Here is a 19856-nt window from a genome sequence, read left to right on the forward strand (position 1 = left end):
ATTTTGGGAAGATTTGAGAAGAAAAAACTTAAAGGAGAAAAGAAAGTTTGTGCAAAAGTGTTAATATAGCAGCATTATTTTTCATAATAATAAGAAACAACTCTGATGCACATTTAAAAGGAAAATGGTTTAAGCAACTGCTCTATGTTAACAGGATGAAATACAGTACACCATTATAATTTAAAATGACTAATATATGGATTATGTTGATCCTCAGAAATCTACATGTGAAACTGTGATAAATGAAGCTGAACAAGTGACACAGACACTAAGTGTACAGTCAACACTGTACACAAGTGTACAGACAACAAGTGTACAGTCCTTGGAGAGGAGCCATTCCTTACTTATATTGGATCCACAGGGCCAAACCTACTTCTTGGTATGCAATAAATGCTCAGCAAGTGTATGTTGAATGAATTCATAAATGGCTTTTCTGTTTGGCCGTGCTGAGCTCTTGACCTTCTGTCTGCTCTGAGCTCTGGCAGCTTTGCACTAGTTCCCAGCTTTCATACTGCTCACCTGGATTTCTGAACTCTGGCCTGCCCCAACCTCGGACAAATGCATACCCTCTGTGGTTCTGGCGCCCAGCTGGTAACCTCTGCTCTACTGAAGTCTCCAGGGACAGAGTGATACACAGCTGCAGCTCAATAAACACCTAATGGGGTGTTTGCATTTAGCAGCAGCAGCCAAAAAAAAAAAAAAAAAAAGCTTTGTGAAAAAAATAAACCTTGTTAAATGTACAAATGAAAATTAGCAAACATGGAGAGAGAACTGAATAGAGTTTAGAGCTAAAAACTAATTGCGATTTTTCTAGGGGAATGAACAGCTGTATTGGTAAACCTGTACAGTTACATGAACTGGCTAAAAAAAAAGTTACGAAAAATTAAATCTAGTATTAACATATTTAAAAAATTAATTGCAATCAATTTCCTGGGACTAGAAAGCATCTCCCTAACCCCAACAGCCTATTAAGAAGAGGCAAAGACAGCCAACGATTCAATCCTCTCTGGAAGGCTGACAGCACTGACCCTCAAGAAGGCACCAGCTGACTGGGAACATTCTGCCCAGAATATGTGCTGAGATTCCGTTGAGAGCAGAGTGGCACATTAATCCCTTCAGCGGCTGACAAAAGAAGTGTCCTACAAGTGTTTTAGAGTCATCAGGTTGTGTGTCATGGTGTTACAGGTCGCCCTAACAGAAAAGCAACACACACACGCACTCTTTGCTAAAACAAGTGTTCACCCAGTGGTCCCCTGCACCCGGCCTTTCCTTGTGGCACTGAGTGCCAGGCACATAAATATTTGCTAGCAGAACGAATAACTGAACTATTGAACGAAGAGAAGTGGGAGACAGAGGATTGCCAGATTATAGGAGGCCATCGCACCGTCAAGTGACGTTAGCCTCTACTTAGGAGGATCCTAATTTATTTCCAAGAGTGCATAGCTCTGAACAGGCCCAAATCCAGGCAGTGAGCTCCGGTGAGACACGCGCCGCTGCTACAGGAAGGAAAAAATAGACCCGAAATGCCTTGGCCAGGAGCTCGTCCCGTGCAGAGCCGAGGTTAAAGCAAGCCCTGCTTGAGCTCAGCAGCGGGTCCCGTGTCGGTCCCCAGGTCAGCCCCAGCCTAAGCCTTCTTGTGCTATAAATATAGCGGCCCACATGCTGCAGTGACACGGTGTTCCCTCTGCTCGCCGGGACAGAGAACACGAGTTTGCCCTTTAAATGTCCCAAGCCGAAGGTCCAGCCCCCGGCCCAGCCCTGCCTGGTGGAAGCGCCTTCGCCCCCGATGCCCTCTGCAGAGGAGGGAGACGGGGAGGGGGCGTCCGAGCACCTGCCCAGCCAATGCGCGGGGCGCGCGCGGGCCCGGGCCCTCCTCCTCTCGCGAGACGCTGGGCGGGGGATATAAGGAGGGCTGCGGGACGACGCCAGCGGCCCCTTCGCACGGCGCGGGGACGGAGACGGGGTGGCGCAACCCGGCCCGGGCGTAGGCGAGAGCGAGGTCGCGGCTGCTTGCAGGCGGTGTGCGCCCGGCTGTCATCATGAGTGACCACGCGCTGAGCTTCCTGAAGGACTTCCTGGCAGGGGGCGTCGCCGCTGCCGTCTCCAAGACCGCGGTCGCCCCCATCGAGAGGGTCAAACTGCTGCTGCAGGTCAGGGCGGCGCGGGCGCGGGCGCGGCGCGCGGGCGCGCGGGCTGCGGGGGTGCGGGGGCGCGCGGGGGGCGCGGGCGGGGCGGTCGGGGTGCGGGGGGGCGCGGGCGGGCCGGGCGCGGGGTGCGGGGGGGCGCGGGCGGGCCGGGCGCCGGCTGCGGGGGGTGCGGGCCGGGAGCTGGCTGCGGGGTTGCGGGCCGGGCGGTCGGGGCGCGGGGGCGCGGGCTGCGGGCAGCCGCAGGAAATCCGCGCTAGGCCACAGGCCCGGCGCCGGCCTGCGCGGAGGGGAAGGTGCCCTCTGCGTAGACAGGTCCAGCGTCAGGCGGATTCCTGGTGTCGGGTGGCGCCCCGCGTTAGGGTGTCTATATATGGAAACCCACCCCGAGCCGTTTCCAGCGGGCCAGATCCTGCGCCTGGGACAGCACCGGCACTCCGCCTGGGCCTCCTGGGCCCGCCGCACCTTCCCATTTTTCAGTATCTCTTGCACCTTCTTACCTGCTCCCACCTCTTACCATAAACACGTTATGCTAGAGGCTGACATATGTTGTTTCATCTTTATATAACCCAAGCTAGGTGTTATTTCTCTCCATTTTACAGATGAGATTAAGAAACAAATTTGGGAATAAGCTCAGGTCAACGTACTCATCCTGTCCTCAAACCTTCTCCTCCCCTGTCTGGTCATTGAATGGCTTATAATCATCATCCCATCTATCCCATTTTTCTCCACCTGTGCAAAAGACTAGAGCCCCTCAGTGAGGAATAGCCCAGTTTGTGAGTCAAAATTATCAACAACCCCACCAACAAATTGCTCGCAAAAGCAACAGACCCCTCAATAATTGATTACTTGAACAATCTGCTTGAAAATTTTCGGGCTCTAATGACTAGTGGATTTATTCCCCCTCCTCCGTTAGAGCGTCGATCACTCAGAGATCTTCATCTCCAGGGAAACTAGAGTGACACTGAGTAACTGTCATCTCCTGCCCCCCATGTCTGTTAAATCGGGGGCCCTTTGGGGCAGGGATCTTTTTCCCTTCTGTCTCCCAGTAAGCCCCTGGTATTTTTCTGGCACCTCGGGAAAATGCAATAAATGACTATCTTTACACAGTTTGATCATCTTTTCAGTTTACTTGGGGTAGAAATTTTTCCCTCAAATACTCTGATAATTGGGGCAAAATTGGATTTTTGGCTTGTTGTCCAAGTAACTAATGTATTTATTTAGATTTCCTCACTATGTATTTGATTTCATCATATTTTTTATTTTTCAAAAGGAAATCTAGCAACCCTTCTCTTGTCCTCTTCCCTTTTCCCTGTCCTGCCTGTCTTTTGTCACCCACCCGTCCCTCCCCTCCCCCCAGGTCCAGCATGCCAGCAAACAGATCAGTGCTGAGAAGCAGTACAAAGGGATCATTGATTGTGTGGTGAGAATCCCCAAGGAGCAGGGCTTTCTTTCCTTCTGGAGGGGTAACCTGGCCAACGTGATCCGTTACTTCCCCACCCAAGCTCTCAACTTCGCCTTCAAGGACAAGTACAAGCAGCTCTTTCTGGGGGGCGTGGATCGGCATAAGCAGTTCTGGCGCTACTTTGCTGGTAACCTGGCTTCCGGTGGGGCAGCTGGGGCCACCTCCCTGTGCTTTGTCTACCCGCTGGACTTCGCCAGGACCAGGTTGGCTGCCGACGTGGGCAAGGGTGCCGCCCAGCGTGAGTTCAGTGGTCTGGGCAACTGTCTCACCAAGATCTTCAAGTCTGATGGCCTGAGGGGTCTCTACCAGGGATTCAATGTCTCTGTGCAGGGCATCATAATCTACAGAGCTGCCTACTTCGGAGTCTATGACACAGCCAAGGGTGAGAGAGGGGCGGCAGGGGGTGGGGAGAAGGAGGATGCCTGGAGAGAGGATCCTGCGGGATCTGCAGCTCTCAAAGGCCTTTCTGTTTATGGTCTCTGGGCTAAGCTGAGGCTTCTGAATGAGGAGTAACTAAAGGATTCTCTGTGACCTCTCCTGAAGTAAACTCTGGGCTTGAGCTATTCGGAGAGGAAGGAGGAGGAGCCTGACTCTCTCTTGACACAGCTGTACCAGTTCCTGAGTTTAACTTGAAGGAACTTCAACATGCCCTGTATACTGAGCACAACACTGGCTTCCCTGGATCTGAGAGGGCAGCACCCAACTTCTGTTAGCTGCTTGGTTTCATGGGAGGCATCCTCAGGAGGGACAGGCCCTTCCCGAAGGGCAGGGTGTGAAGTTGGAGGCGCAGGAGCCTCTTCTTCCCTACTCCCCCTACCTACTTTTGTGTTGAACTGCTGAGAGGAACCACCTTACAGCCATTTCACGTCTTCTCTTTGCCCACAGGGATGTTGCCCGACCCCAAGAATGTGCACATTTTTGTGAGCTGGATGATTGCGCAGAGTGTGACGGCGGTCGCAGGGCTGGTGTCCTACCCCTTTGACACCGTTCGTCGTAGGATGATGATGCAGTCTGGCCGGAAAGGGGGTAAGCCTGAGCTCCACTGACCTCAATCTTATTTTTTGCCCAGGGAGAACACTATTAAATGCTTTTTTCAGTCTTCACTATTCTGAATTATTTGTCAAAATTATTTGATAAGCAGGACTTAGGGAAAAAAAGATTATGATTAATTCCCAACATTCTCAACTTTTCCTTTAGGGAAAGAACTTTTTCTTTTCATTAAAGAGATGATATGATAAGAACATCAAAAATGAGACATTTAGAGGGGAACTTAACTAGATATCTAGTATTATTGAAACCTTAGGCCATCTTCCCTCAGAACCTGGGTGCAGAAACAAGGAAAAAGAATTAGCTGGTTTATTTTAAAGGAGTTATTGCTTCTCTTAACTAGTTGCTACAAGTGGGAGAGGGTGTTTTAGCTGAGTAAAAGATGCCTGAAGCAATCTGTTGTGATAGAAAAAGTTGTGGCTTCTGGTTGGCTGAAAAATATTAAAATTGCCACTTTTGAAGTAGAAAACAATACATGTATTGATATTCAGCTATTTACTCCACAAGTATAGTCAGTATGCTTCAATTAAAAAAACCAAAACATAAAAAAAGGCAAAAAACAGTCAAATGTTAGTTTCATATGGTTCAACCTAATAGTTATACCTTTTTATTTTAACTGTATAATCTTGGGCAGTATAGTCTAAGACTAGGCCTCAGTTTTCTCATCCATAAAAAAGGCAACCGTGTAGCCTAATACTCCCACTCCACCCTGCTCCCTTCCTGTTTTACAATTTGACGGTCTGTGAATGTGTTGGTTAATAGCCCCAGTTCTTCACTGATGTTGAGTTAAAGGAGTAGGAATGACAGGAGACCCAACCTAGCAATTATGCAAGGAAGGAGATATCCAGTTGACTGCTGCATAGAGCTGGAGTTTAATGCCCAAGTGATCTTAATGTTGTAAAAAGGGTAACACTGTGTGTAGTTGTCTTTCAGAGGAAAAGTCTCTTTCCTCCAGTTATGGAGCTCTTACCACATTTGTTTCCACAGCTGATATTATGTACACGGGGACAGTTGACTGCTGGAGGAAGATTGCAAAAGACGAAGGAGCTAAGGCTTTCTTCAAAGGTGCCTGGTCCAATGTACTGAGAGGCATGGGTGGTGCTTTTGTATTGGTATTGTATGATGAGATCAAAAAATATGTCTAATTAAAACTCAAGTTCACTGATTCACAGTGAACTTATTTCACAAGTTCACAGATCCATTGTGTGGTTTAATAGACTATTCCTAGTGGAAGTAAGAAGATCTGGGATAAAACCAGACCGAAAGGAATACCTCAGAAAAAAATGCTTCACTGAGTGTTCATTAAACCACAAATGTATTTTGTATTTATTTTACATTTAAATTCCCACAGCAAACAGAAAATAACTTAATCATAGTTGTACGATTAAGAACTGAAAATGACAAAATAACTGAATGTAAAACATCAATAAAGACCATTTAATGCATGTTCTATATTTTATTGAGCTCTTATTAACTGCTAAATGCATTTTTTAAAAAGACCATAAATGCGTAAATGCATATTTTCTAGCCTGACTCATGTATCAATCAGTGGTCAAGCTTCTAAATGTTAGATATTAGAATGTATATGTATTATTTGGGTAACTGTAATGCTGAAGTTCTGTTTTTCAATTTAAGCAGGTTATGCACTGTCTTACCACATACAGTGTTGCTGTAGGCTCAAAAGTGGCAACACAGAACCTGGTTTCCATAATCCCAACTTATTTTATGTACTTTCATGCAGTCTTTAGGAATTCTGAAGTTCTGCTCAAAGCTTTAAATCACAGTTTCAAGAATTTTGCATGATTAGGAAGTGCTCTGTTTTAGTCCCTTTAGAAAACTGTGATACCTAGAATTTTATGACAAGTGGACAGTATTCACTGAAAATCAGTTGTTTTAGTTCAGGCCGCTGTAACACAGCACCATAGACTGTGTGGCTTATAAACAACAGAAACGTGTTTCTTACAGTTCTGTAGGCCGGAAGTTTGAGATCAAGGTGCCAGCATGGTCAGGTTCTGGTGAGGCCCCTCTTCAGGTCTGCAGACTACTGTCTTCTCCTTGTATCCTCACATGGTGGAAAGAGGGTGGGAGAGCGCTCTGGGGTCCCTTTATAAGGGCTCCAATCAAATTCATGACTTAATTATCTCCCAACGGCCCCATCTCCTACGACCATCACATTGGGGGTTAGGATTTCAAAATATGAATTTGGTAGAACACAAACATTCAGTCCATATCATCAGTTATCAAGCTACTGTTTAATACCTGTTGGGCTCTGTGGAAGATAGAAAAAGACAGGAACCTGCCCTGGAAGAGGCTTAAATGAGGGAAAGCGTAAGATGGCGATTGTTGAGTAATGTAATGTTTAATCCAATAAATGCAGGTTGAGAAGGAATAGAAGGGGGAGATGAAGTAGGGGAGGGGAGTGGTAGGAAGTGGACCCTGAAAGAAAATAACTAGATTTAGATACATGGGTATAGAAGTATCTGCCAGTACTTCTTTTCTGTAACTATTTATCAAGACCTAGAGTCAGTTTTAGATTTGACACAGATTTGTGAGCAAGAAGAAAATAATTTTAAGTTGGAAATTTTAACTTTTGAACCAGGAAAAGACCAAACAGTTACCATAGCCCTAGCTTGCTGTAAGTGGTATGGAGGAAACAGGTCCCCACATCGTGGGTGCAGCTTGGAAGGCAGGTAAATATCTTTTCTTTCCTGACGAGTGGTTTCTGTACCTCCTATTCTTTAGCCTCCTTCAGAAGCCCTTCCATCTACCCACTCCTGCCTCCCCAGTAAGAAATTGGCTGCCTTGCTTTTACCACAGCAACCAATGTCTGGGTTTTACCATGTCCGAGGTGATATCTAGTCTCATCTAGTGAATATCTAGGCTGATGGAATGCTAAAAGGGCTAAAACCAAGGTAACTATCTCTGCCAGGCGAGGTAACAAATGTATGTTGTTCGAGGCATCCTGGACACATTGCTTTCCATTCTAAGGATGATGTCAATGATCCAGATTCTGCTGCTGATAGAAAGTAAAAGCAGGGCAGGCTGGTAGGGCAAATATTTAGAGCATATCTAAAGGCAGGGCCAGCCCTTTCAGTATTTTCAAATCTAAGAGTTTTGAGTGAGGGAGGCCATGAAATGCAGTTGGGAACTGAGAAATGAATTTATACTGGGTTCTCCCAGCCCAACCAAGAACCACAATTGTTTTCTAGTCATTAACTCTGTTCTCCATGTATGCAGTAGGGAGGGGAGATGAGGAATCAACATTTATTATTAAATAGTGCATATTACCTGCATTCTGCATGTGACCCAGATGTGGGCCTCCCCCTTTCTGCTAAGGTTACCTCTGATGTACTTCGTCTCAAGAGCCCTGCTGAGTCAGTCCCTCACTAAAGCTACTTCACCAAGAATTCCTAGAACTCTAAGCCTCTGATAGAATGCTGTGATCTGTCCTACCCTTATAATCCTCACGCCACACCATTGCTGTGCAAAGCTTGTCATGCTTGAAGGTCTGGGAACATGAAAGGGTTTATGTTAAAGTGACAACTTGGAATTAAGTGTCAGACTCTTGGGTACCCTGCCCCCGGGAATTTCTTACCAGTCTCCATTCCCAGAAAGTTCTTTTCATAAATACAGCCCTCTTCTTACCAGTCCACCCTCACCAATCATCTTTTATATATTTTCTCCCCTAAAGCCTCACCTGTAGGCATCATCTTTTTAGGGAATGTATGACAAAAAATTATGGAGCATGATACAAGATGAGTAAGCCTATAATTACAATTGGACATTAAAAAAACTTATTTGTGTTGAAATCTCAATGAATTGCATGACTGCTTCCATTCCATTTTACTTTGTAAAGTACGTAGTGTAACTTGCGTTGCGGCAGTATTTCCTAAACACCCACAATGTGCAAGGTTACGAGGGAATGTAAACTTCACAAGGGCAGATTCTCTTTTTCACAGCCATATGCCTGGAACCTAGAAGAGTGACTGGGACATAGGAGGTGTTTAATAAGTTGAATGCAAGAATGAATGAGAAGAGAAAGGTACATCTAAAAAGCACAGAGAACCTAGAGAATATTGGGGGAAAGGCAAGTCTTCCAGTTTGCATGAAATCTCAAAAACCCAGAGTACTGTGGGTGTCCAGACAAGCTTGTTGGGGTTGTATAATGTAATGGGTGAAAACATATGGCTGCCTTAAATTCAAACTTCAAGCCCATTAATAAAATTTTACAAAGCCTACCATGCCACACATTCCTTTTTTATTTACTTTTCTGCTCCTCCTGAATATCAGAGATTTTATCAATCCATGGTAAAGTGCAGTTGATCCTCATTGTTTGTGGATTTCACATTTGCAAATTGGCCCTATGACTAAAATTTATTTGTAGCCCATTTGTGATCATTCTCGGTCATGTGCCTTTTAAAGCCATGAGAACCATGCCCATGACCACCATTAAACCTTCAATGGATTAATCTATTCACCAGGACATGGTCCTCATGACCTAATCACCTCTTCAAGGCCTCACCTTTCAGTAAACATAATAGCATTTCCTATCCTCTTAACACTGTCACATTGGGGACCAAGCTTCGATGAGTCTGAGGGGACACCCAATCCACAGCAGGTACTTTAAAGTTCCAGTGATGCTTGGCTAAGGTCATTGTCAGAGTTTTCCAGCTTCCAGACAACATCAGTGACTTGAGGCTCACCAGACCACTGACCACACACACCGCAAGACATCAGGCAGCTCTGTTCATCATGGAATCCTGACCTCTGACTCAAGCCACCTGCACACCCCGTGATATCTCCCCTCCCCCTTAACTACCTCCCTGCACATATCTGAATTCTTTTCCTTTAAAAACTACATTCCTTTCCTAAACTTCAGTCAGTCTGGGAGGCGGGCTGACATTGCTACTCTGCTCACCCATTCTCTTGGCTATAAAATCCTTCCTGGCACTATTTTTGTCTCTCTGATTGGCTCAGTTGCATTAGGAAAGACTGACTCATATTTGAAGCCCAATGAACAAGAGTATAGAGTATGGTAAAAGTAAAAGGAACAGAAGTGTGGACAGGGCTGTTGTAGTTTATCCATCATTCTTTTCATTCCATCATTTAAATACTTACCCTGTGCTAGGCCCTGAGGTTATACTGTCAAATAAATATGAAGGCTGCTCTTTAGAAATTTACAGTCCTGGGGGAAGTGGAGATTAAGGAAGACTTCCTGTGGAAGTGACACTGGAGTTCTGTTTAATAATGAATAGGTGTTAGGTAATGACAGGAGTGGAAGGCATAAATGGCACACAGTCAGCATTACTGACTCAGCATTACAAAAGGCACAGAGGGTGTGAAATACTGACATTCTGTGTCCTGAAAGTAGTTCTGAAAGAGACTTGCAGGAGTCCAAGACAGGAAAGGAGCCCTAAGGGGTCTTGTAAATTCTGGCAATATTCCAATTCTTGATCTGGTTAGTGGTGACCCAGGTGTCTGCTTTGAGGTAATTTATGAGTTGTACATTTATGTTTTGTACCCTTTTCTGTATTTTTTTTTTTTTTTTTGGCAGCTGGCCAGCACCGGGATCTGAACCTGTGACCTTCATGCTATAAGGCCCTTTTCTGTATTTCTGTAATATAGTTAACAGTTGCCATTGGTTATATGTGTCCCCCAAAAGTTTGTGTTGGAGGCTCGACACCCAGTGTAATAGTGTTAAGAGGGTGGGGATTCAGTTATGGTAATTGAAAGGTGGAGCCTTTAGACGTGATTAGATGGTGAGGACTGTGCCCTTGTGAATGGACTGATCCATTCATGGAGTCATGGGTGTGGCTCTGATGGCTTTAAAAGGAGAGCAAGTGAGATTAGCTCTCTTGCTCAGCCCATTCTCACCATGTGACACCCTGCGTTGCTGTAAAAGAAGGCCTTCACCAGATATATTTCCTGGACCTTAGGCTTTCCAGGCTCCAAAACTATAAGAAATAATTTCTATTTCTTTAAATTATCCAGTTTCAAGTATTCTGTTATAAGCAACAGAAATGGGCTGATACAATAATTAACAACAAAACCCAAAAATCTATGGAATGTCATTTTCTTGTGAATATTCACCTAAAAGACCAAACCTCTTTCATAATCTCAAAAATAAAATTTGAAATGAAATCTCCTCAAGTTAATGGTAGAAATTAGGGTTTTCTAATTAGTATAGGTAACAATCTGGGAAGCAGATATATTTGCTTAGTTCTGGATATTTTCTACATGAAATAGATTCTCAGAATGAAATTAAGAAAGACAGAACACTTTTATAATTAAAAAATGTAAGAAATAAATGTGATGTGTGGTTTTTTGGTAAAGACTATCATTGTAATAACATCCTACAAGAATCTACAACCATCGGACTGGCCTACTGGCTTAGTTGGTTAAAGCAAAGCCTCGTAACACCATAGTCAAGGGTTCAGATCCCCCTTACAAGCCAGCTGTCAAAAAAAAAAATTTACAATCATATTTTTAAATCGTTTTTTTGGTGACTATCTAAATTCTTTTACTATTTTTAACAGTGCATATGAAATCAGATTTATATGAAAAACTCTGTCTCATTATAGTAAAATAATGACGTTACCACATAAGTTTTATTTTCTAAAAAAGTAAAACCTCAAAACATCACCTAAAACAAGCAGTGCAACTTACCTGAACTTACCAAATAAATTTTGAAATAGAAGCATAAAACATCAAGATCTGGAGGACTTCCAATAAAGATGGTGGAATAGACGGTCCCCAGCATCACTCTCTCCCACAAATCAATTTACAACTATAAAAAAGCAACTACAACCAAGCTGGGGCCACTAGAGCTCAGGGGAAGAGAAGGCGAGACCTATGGAGTGTGTGAAGGTGGGGGAAGCCACGATGAGAGAAAAAACTGCTCTGACCATTTTGAGTCCTGGCTGCTTCCAGGCTGGAGCTGCTGAGTGCACAGAGCAGGAGCCGGCAAAAGCCACAGCTGTGACTTTTGGATGAAATTGCTTGGAGGTGGCAGGGGAGAAGAGGACCTGGGTGGCCCCAAGGCCAGCAATACCACTAATAGGGTTCCTGTGGACCCACACAGGACGGAGGAGCCACAACAACTGAAAAAAAGGAGCCACTCAGAGGCGGTGAGTCATCACAAGGGACTGCAGCACGGTCTGTCCCATGGGAAGTGTTTGGAGCACGGGCAGTGGGGGAGATGGGCCCACCAGGAGAACAGAGGCACAACAAGGACAGCTGATCCATCCCCCAGTCAGTGAAGGACCACTCAGAGACTGGTCAGGAATATAGAATTGCATGAGGTGTAGACTGATGAAAAGACTCAGGTGCAGACCAGGGTTTCCACACACAACCCAGGTGCACCAGATTTCACTAGAACTGAAAGTACCTATAAAGTCAACCATTAAAACCTGAGCAGCACAAAAAGCATTCACTAGGGAATCAGCAGCAAAGCAGCAATTTAGCTCAACCACAGAGCTCAAGTACTGGCCCTTACGGGAAGTTCCCCCATTTTAGAAGTAAGCAAAGGACAGCAAATTAGTTCCGGCACAGAATTTGAGTGGTGGGAACAGCAAATAATCCAACACAGAAATGAAAGAAAAAACGAAGTACCCACAACCAGAGACAAAGTTTGATATTAACTAGTAAAGGTCTCATTTCACCAAAGAACACCTATAACACCTAGAAGGACCAGAAGTCCCCTGGGCTACCAGACCAGAAAGTGAGGAGGGTTGGGGGCCTCATCCATGCCCCCTGACACCTGCAACCAGTACCTACGGTGAGGGCCTCGGGCCTCAGCCACATACCCCCAACAAGCATAACTACTCCCGCAATGACCACTGAGCTGCCACAGGAAGCACCCCGGGCTCTCCTGAGCTGAGACAGTGGGGGGCCGAGGGCCTCAGTCACACCCCCACAACATGAGCAACCAGCCCAGCAACAACCACCAAGCTGCAGCAAGAAGGGGCCCAGGTTCCTGAGGTGGAAAAGTGGGAGGTGAGGGCTTTTGCCACACACCCCCAACTTCTGTACCTAGCCTAGCAATGACCAAGCCACTGCTGGAAGCCCCTGGTCTCCTCTGTGAGAATGTGGGGAGTGCCACGGGCATCAATCCCACCCCTCCTCCTTCCTCCTTCTTCCATCACATTTACTTTCCCTTTCTCCTCTCCCTTTCCCTCCCAATTGCTCTGCAACAACATTGAGCATAAAAAAAAAAAAAAAAAAAACCAAGACCCTATTATGGTGGCTCCAGAAATATCTCTAACTAGATTAAAAAAACATCACCAGAACTTAAAAATCACATAACATTTTCTGTCATAATATAATCCTATTTGCTCTAAGCATCCTTTAACCTCACAGTTGAGAGCTCAGATGTACTACTGCAAGAACTACTCAGTGATTTATTCCAACTGCATTATTCTTATCAAACCCTTGTTAAAAGACTTCTACACTGTCTTAGCAAGTTTTAAAAAGTGTTTATCACTCATAATATATGTAATACATATGAAATACTGATGTGCAGTTACTTTAAAAAAAAACACTCCTTTAAACTCTAAAACAGTGTCCATTGTATTGTAGCACCATAATACTTTTACAGAACAAATTCTTTAAATGATATGGTTTAAAGAAATGCTAATCTTGATAATTTTAATTTAATTAAAGGTAATTTTAATCAAACTCTTTCCCATATAAATGTCGTACTTCCCAAGATATAAATAACACCCTCCTCCCAACTTCACTCTCACCAATTCTCAAGTCTATAAGGCCCATAAAGTTATTATTCTAATTTTAAAAACAGAAACAAGACAATGCATTTTAGAGATAGACATAAGATCAAAACTCAGTTTATCTTTAATTCTTTTATTTCTTCACTATGCCAAGCTAGTTCTTCATGCCTAAAATACATTACAGTTGAGTAGAAAATTTTAAAAGGATGTGATTTTTAAGTTTCTTTAAAGTAGCCAATAGCATTAAGTATATCTTCTAAGAGATGGTATACAATCATTTATATAGTTAAGATTTTGGCATTTAAGATACTAAACTTTTTATAAATTTTATTAAAATATAATAAACTTGCATCTTCAACTTTATATTGGTCTTAATACTTTTCATAGTATGCAATATTTGAATCAAAAGATAAGAATCACACAATCATACCCCTTGCAATTACCTTTTTAAAGTCTTGATATCCATTTTGGACACTTGGGTTAATGGACTGAAAAGAGCTATGTTACACTAAATTTACACACGAACCAGAAAAACTTTATTTGGAGTGGTAGAGATAAGAAAGCAGATTTTTATGAACTGCAGAAAGAAGTATGGGAAGTATGAGATAATAGCTTTCCCTTAAGAAAAAATTTTAATAGTTTAAAATCTTTCATAGAATCTTACTAAAAAGGAGGCAACATTAGTTTAACATTTGACAAGAGATGAAAATAACTCTCAGTAAGAATCTGGCACAATAAGTATACCTCAAATTAGCATACTTTCTAGTTACAGATGTAAATCTTCAAAGTATACACATTAAGTACACATCAACCGAATATAAAATAGTGCTAGATCATCCTTCACTTTATGTTCATAAAAACAGAGTAATATAACTCCTTCATAAAAATGTCCCTTAAGCCATAACAACTTCAAAGTACCTTGACTTCTTAGAATACCACATTTTTCAACTTCTAGCTGAGAAGTAATGATATATAAGTAACTATGACAAGAGAATTGTAAATTTTTTTTTAAAAAGGCTGTTGCTCTTCCCAACTTTTACTTTAAGTTGAATCTCTGCTATCAGTAGTACTCAGATAAACTTCCTCTTTCAAAGTAGTAAAAACTAAAGGCATTAAATTATTATCTCAAATCAAAGTATGGCTTTATCTATGAAAACGTATCTGTTGTATCCTGACATGTGGCAGCAAAGACCATGTTAAATGTACTCAGAAACAAATACCATTCTGAATATAAAAGGTTATAGATGTATTTTTTTTTTTCAAACAACTTAAAAATCAATTTTTTTAAATTGACTAAATCACTATTGGGAATATGTCCAAATGCTGAGTTTTAAATTCAGCATTATCTTATCTCTTCTTAAAGATAAGAGTATACAAAGTGCAATAAGTTAAAAAACAAAACAAAATAAAACCTTGGTTTTGTAGAGATAAAACTTATATATAAAGCAGGTGTTAAAAACTTGTTGGCCAAAACAGAACATCAAATAATGCTGAATGAACATCACAGCCAGATTGGGTTCACATGAATTTCAATCCCGGTGTTTCAATGCTTCACATGCCCTATCCTAAACAAAATCTATTAATGCAAACTAAGACCAAGAAATCTTAAATTGATGTTTAGTAGAATGTGGTTTGGCTTACTGCTAAAGGTATTAAGAAAAAAAGTTCAGCATACAAGCTACATAGCTGAGGCACTGAAAAAAAAAAAAGCTTATGGCTATAGATCAAAAATTCATATTAAAAAAAGAAAGATTTGTCATTTAACATGGAAACTTTCCAATACATTCTATGGGTATCCTGAAAAGGCCAGTAATGAAAAACAGTGATAATTATGAGATGTAATACTTTGTTATATAAGAGCCTATAGATTGACAGAAAAATATACTGATTTCAAAAGTCAACTTTGTTACACCCTATCTGCCAAGTCCATCAAGATCACTAGGCCTTTAAATGTGAGACTGGAAAAAATACTTCTAGGATGCAATCAAATAAACCAAACCCAAACAAAGTAAGAACATTAGCTAATATTTAAGGAAGCAGCTTTAACAAATGTGTGATTTATTTCCCTTATTGTTCATATTTTAGTTTTCTTTTTCAGCCCTTATATACACTAGCTGGAATTTCTAAAGCATTTCTATCTCATTACAAATCTCCTCTCTTAATACAATAACTAAATCATAGCACAACATACTAACAGTATTACTTAAAACACTGCTCTGACACATCTTAGGATCTGCTTCTTATCACCTCAAAACAGTAAAACTATTTTACTGATTCAACAAATACTTGTTTTTGCTTTGATGCAACTGATCTGGTCCTTTCACAAGTTACTCACAAAGCAGTAGACTGTAGCTCAAAAGCTGACCTCATTTCTCAGAATCATTGACAGTACTTTACCTGAATGTATAAAAACATGAAGAGGAGCTTCTAATTTTAACTTTCTAAAATTCACGGTTTGAAATGGTTTGGAATGGTTGATCAAAGCTGTAAGCTCTAACTCAGCTTACTTATACAGAAACTAGGTAACCTCTGGTGAATCACAAGGATTGGCCCAGTACAAGCTTTTTTAAATCATCAAATCTAAATCAACTCAACCAATGAAAAAAAATTTCAAGATTTGTTTCATAATAAGAAAGTGTAACTCTCAAGTTATCAAGTTATGAGTTACACCACATAAATTCTTAAGCATACAGAATCAAGTTATGAGTTATGAGTCACACCACATCACCATATAAGTTCTTAAGCATACAGAGTTATCAGATACATCACATAGTTCTTAAACATATAGAAAACAAAGTCAGTCAAACTTAGGAGCTAAGCTCATGCTTTAAAGCTTACAAGATATAAAAATCACATAAAATGAGAACTACAGAGTGAACGTCTTGGGTCCAACATGTAATGCTACTATCCCATGGTTGTGTCAGCATGACAACCAAATCAATTTCTATATTGAGAAAATATGCACATACATACTACCATTTTTCTATTAAATACATTATAAATACATTCTCATAGGAAACACTGATTTTACATTAACTTGTCTCTTAGATAATTTTGCACCGAATAACAATAAATTACAATCCACTGTTGTATACCTTAAATCGCTTAAAACAGTATTACAGATATTTACACAAAGAATTATGGTAATATGCAAGAGTATTTCAATAAAAATTGGATGAACAAGGTTGAAATAAAAAATGGTTTTATAACCAAGCTGTACGGACGTTTGGAGGTTTAGGTCTCAGCAACAGACCACTGGATGTGTCAAAAACCAATCGCTCACTCTTACAACTAAGTGCACTGGTAGCACTGGATGTCCTGGAAGCTCCCCCTGAAAATATACAAAGAAGAAATAATTTGAATTATTTAAATTAAATACATAAATCATCATCTGATAAAATTCTCCTAATTTTAAGTCCAGACTAGTTTTTCTTCCATATCCTGTGTGTGTGTCTAATAGTCTAACACAATGATTCTGGACCAGGATAAATACATTCAGAATTCCTTGTGGAACTTAAAAATATAACAAACATGCCCAGACTCCATACTAGGGGATTTTGATTCAAGCTTCTCAAGTGATTCAAGTGAAAAAATACCACTTTGCATAACAATTTATATATTCATTCGATAAATAATACTAAGTATGAGTTACTGGAGTAAGATCCTATCTTAGTGACTATACCAAGGTAGTAATGTATGTAGAACAAATAAATGGAATTCCTGTCACTTGAGTGTTTAAGACTCACATAAGCACTGGGAAGTTGTGGCATTATAACTATTTCCAACTTTCTTTAGTATTGGCTTCTATTTTTGATGTAGTTTAGAACATACACATTAACACCACAGATTTCTATAAAGGAAAATGTCTGGCCTTTTTAGATGTTGCATACACTAGCACTAAATGGTTACTCCATTCGTACATTATATGGGGTACAAAACTGGTTAGGTCTGTAACTGATCACATATAAAGCATTAAGTGATACTGTATCTGATGACCTTAGAGTTTGTTATTTTTGTTTTAGTTATCCAATGAAGAAGAAAAAGTACATATAGAGGAAGATACTAGTAGTAATCCTTAATTGGCTAGAGGGAATGTTTCAGCAAGATTCAAACAGCGTATCTATTCATTTCTTCCTTTAATGAACATATTAAAATCAAAAGTCCCTCCCCTCTGTTGTCTAAAAAGTACTGATATTTTCAATTGTTTTATCTCCTGGTATTCTTCCTATGCTTCCATTACATGCTGTAAATGGAAACTGAAATTAAGTAAACTAACACAAATAAAACAAAATATGCCAGTAAAAACTAATAGAATGCACTCTGGAAGTTAGCATTTTAAACTATATCATTCAAACATAAGCTATATTTTTAAAAAAGAGATACAAGGGTGACGTCACTAAGACGGTATAGTAGACGATCCCTGGCACCATTCCCCCAACAAGAAATCAACTTGCAATGTCTAAAGCACAAAAATTGCCATTCTGAAATCACTAGAACTCAGGGGAAGAGGTGGAGAGGCCCGCCTGGTGTGTGAAGGTGTGGACAGCCACTGCAGGCAGGAGGAAGATCACTTCAAACAGCCTGGCTGCTCTCCCAAGCCATGAGGTGCAACACACAGAGACGCAAAGCCAGTGCAATGCTGTTCTCGCATGAAGCTACTTGGAGCCTGCAGGGGAGAAAAGTGCCACGACTGCTGGGAAAAAAAGATCACTTCAGAACACCCTATTCTATCCCCAAAGCCAGCACAACTGCTTGAAAAGTTCACCTGCAGAGCCACAACAGGTGAGATAAAAGGATCACTACAGAGCATTCCATCCCCCCCTTCCATAGGCTGGCATAATACTGTCCACATGGAAGTCCAATGGACTTGTGGTCTCAGAGGTGAAAGGATTATAAGATGTAGGTGTTGGATTTGCCCAGTGATCTTTCAGTCTTTGGAAGGGACTCATCTGGGCCCTGCTCCACAAGAAACATTTGGAGTACTCAGGAGCTGATCCAACATGGGTGAGATATTGGCAGCTGATCTGTGTCCTGATCAGCACAAGAGCCACACAGTGGAGATGGGCAAGTACCACAGTGTTGTAATGATCACAAACCGCAGGAAAAACTCAGTCCCAGGCCGGATTTCCCACACAGTTCAGTTGCTCCTGTGGAGTCTTCGCATGACCCAGAAGTATCTAAAGGGTCAACAAATAAATTGTGGTCTGTGCAATAACTCTTCCCCAGATTGCAAAACAATGGCAAGGCAGCAGTTTAGCTCAGCCACTGCATTCAGGTTCTGATCCCTGCAATAAGTGTTCCCAAGCCCAGGAATTAATGGCAGGAGAGCAAATTAGTTCTGGTGCAGGGTTTAAGTGGTGGTGGTTGCTATAAACCCTCCACAAAATGGAAAACAACTGCAGGCCTGAGATAAAGTTTTGATTTTGAGAAGCAACGGTCTAACATCACCAAGTAACAACTACAGAAGCTGGAAGAGGTAGCCATATCCTCAAATGAACAGGCATCAACATAAAGACACAAAGGCTGAGAAAGAACAAAGAAATATGACACCACCAAAGGAAACAAACAAAGCTCCAGCAATGGAAGCAGAAGAATGGATGATTTATGAAATGTCTGATAAAGAATTCAAAATAATCCTCTTAATGAAGTTCAGGGTGTCAGAAGAAAATACAGGTGGGAAATTAAATGATACTTTGAAAACAATCCATGAGTAGAACAAGAAAATAGATTAAAAAATATAATCAATTAAAAAAAATTCTAGAAATAAAAATACATTATCTAAACAGAAAAACTTGATAGAAAGCTTCAAAGCAGACTTAATCAGAGGAAAGAATCAATGAACTCAAAGATAGAACATACAAAATTACCCAATCAAAGAAGCAAAAGAAAAAAGAATGAGAACAAATGAAACATGCCTGCAGGAATCATAGGACACCATTAAGTGAAAAAACCTATGTATAACTGGTGTATCTAAAAGAAACAAAAAAGTAAAAGACCTAGAAAGCATATTTAAGGAAATAATGGCTTAAAATTTCCCAAATATGAAAAAAGATGACAGCATCCTGATACAGACAGCTCAGAGGTCACCAATCAAATTCAACACAAAGAGGAATTCCCCAGGCAGATCATAATCAAATTATCAAAAAACAAAGATAAAGAATACTGAAAGCAGCAAGAGAAAAAAGCCCACATAATATTAAAGAGAGCTCCAATACAGCTTTCAGTAGATTTCTCAGCAGAAACCCTACAAGCCAGGAGAGAGTGGAATGATATATTCAAAATGCTGAAGGAAAAAGACTGCCATCCAAGAATTCTGTATTCAGCAAAACTATCCTTCAAATATAAAGGAGAAATAAACACTTTCCTAGACAAACAAAAGCTAAAGAAATTCATTAACACTAGACCTGCCTTACAAGAAATGCTAAAGAGAGTTTGTTAGTGTGAAAGAAGATGCTGCTAAAATGTAACAATTAG

The 19856-nt window shown here is 41.3% G+C and overlaps 2 protein-coding genes across 4 annotated transcripts in view; one reads left to right on the top strand and one right to left on the bottom strand.

Moving 5' to 3' along the window:
* Window positions 1–1904: 1904 nt before the first annotated feature.
* SLC25A4 (solute carrier family 25 member 4) lies at window positions 1905–6101 on the top strand. Its single transcript, XM_063076781.1, has 4 exons — window positions 1905–2150; window positions 3505–3991; window positions 4495–4635; window positions 5644–6101. The coding sequence occupies exons 1-4, from the start codon at window positions 2040–2042 to the stop codon at window positions 5799–5801; spliced, it is 897 nt and encodes a 298-aa protein (XP_062932851.1). The 5' UTR covers window positions 1905–2039; the 3' UTR covers window positions 5802–6101.
* Window positions 6102–13527: 7426 nt separating this feature from the next.
* The window catches only part of CFAP97 (cilia and flagella associated protein 97), a 42145-nt gene continuing 35816 nt past the window's right edge, over window positions 13528–19856 (bottom strand). For all 3 annotated transcript variants that reach the window (XM_063077304.1, XM_063077301.1, XM_063077302.1), the window contains one exon: window positions 13528–16713. In XM_063077304.1, the coding sequence (XP_062933374.1) occupies window positions 16624–16713 (90 nt within the window). In that variant the 3' untranslated portion in view covers window positions 13528–16623. The remainder of the gene's footprint in view (window positions 16714–19856) is intronic.

The sequence above is a fragment of the Cynocephalus volans genome, chromosome 13, assembly GCF_027409185.1.
Source record: "Cynocephalus volans isolate mCynVol1 chromosome 13, mCynVol1.pri, whole genome shotgun sequence".
In the NCBI taxonomy this organism is placed as follows: Eukaryota; Metazoa; Chordata; class Mammalia; order Dermoptera; family Cynocephalidae; genus Cynocephalus; species Cynocephalus volans.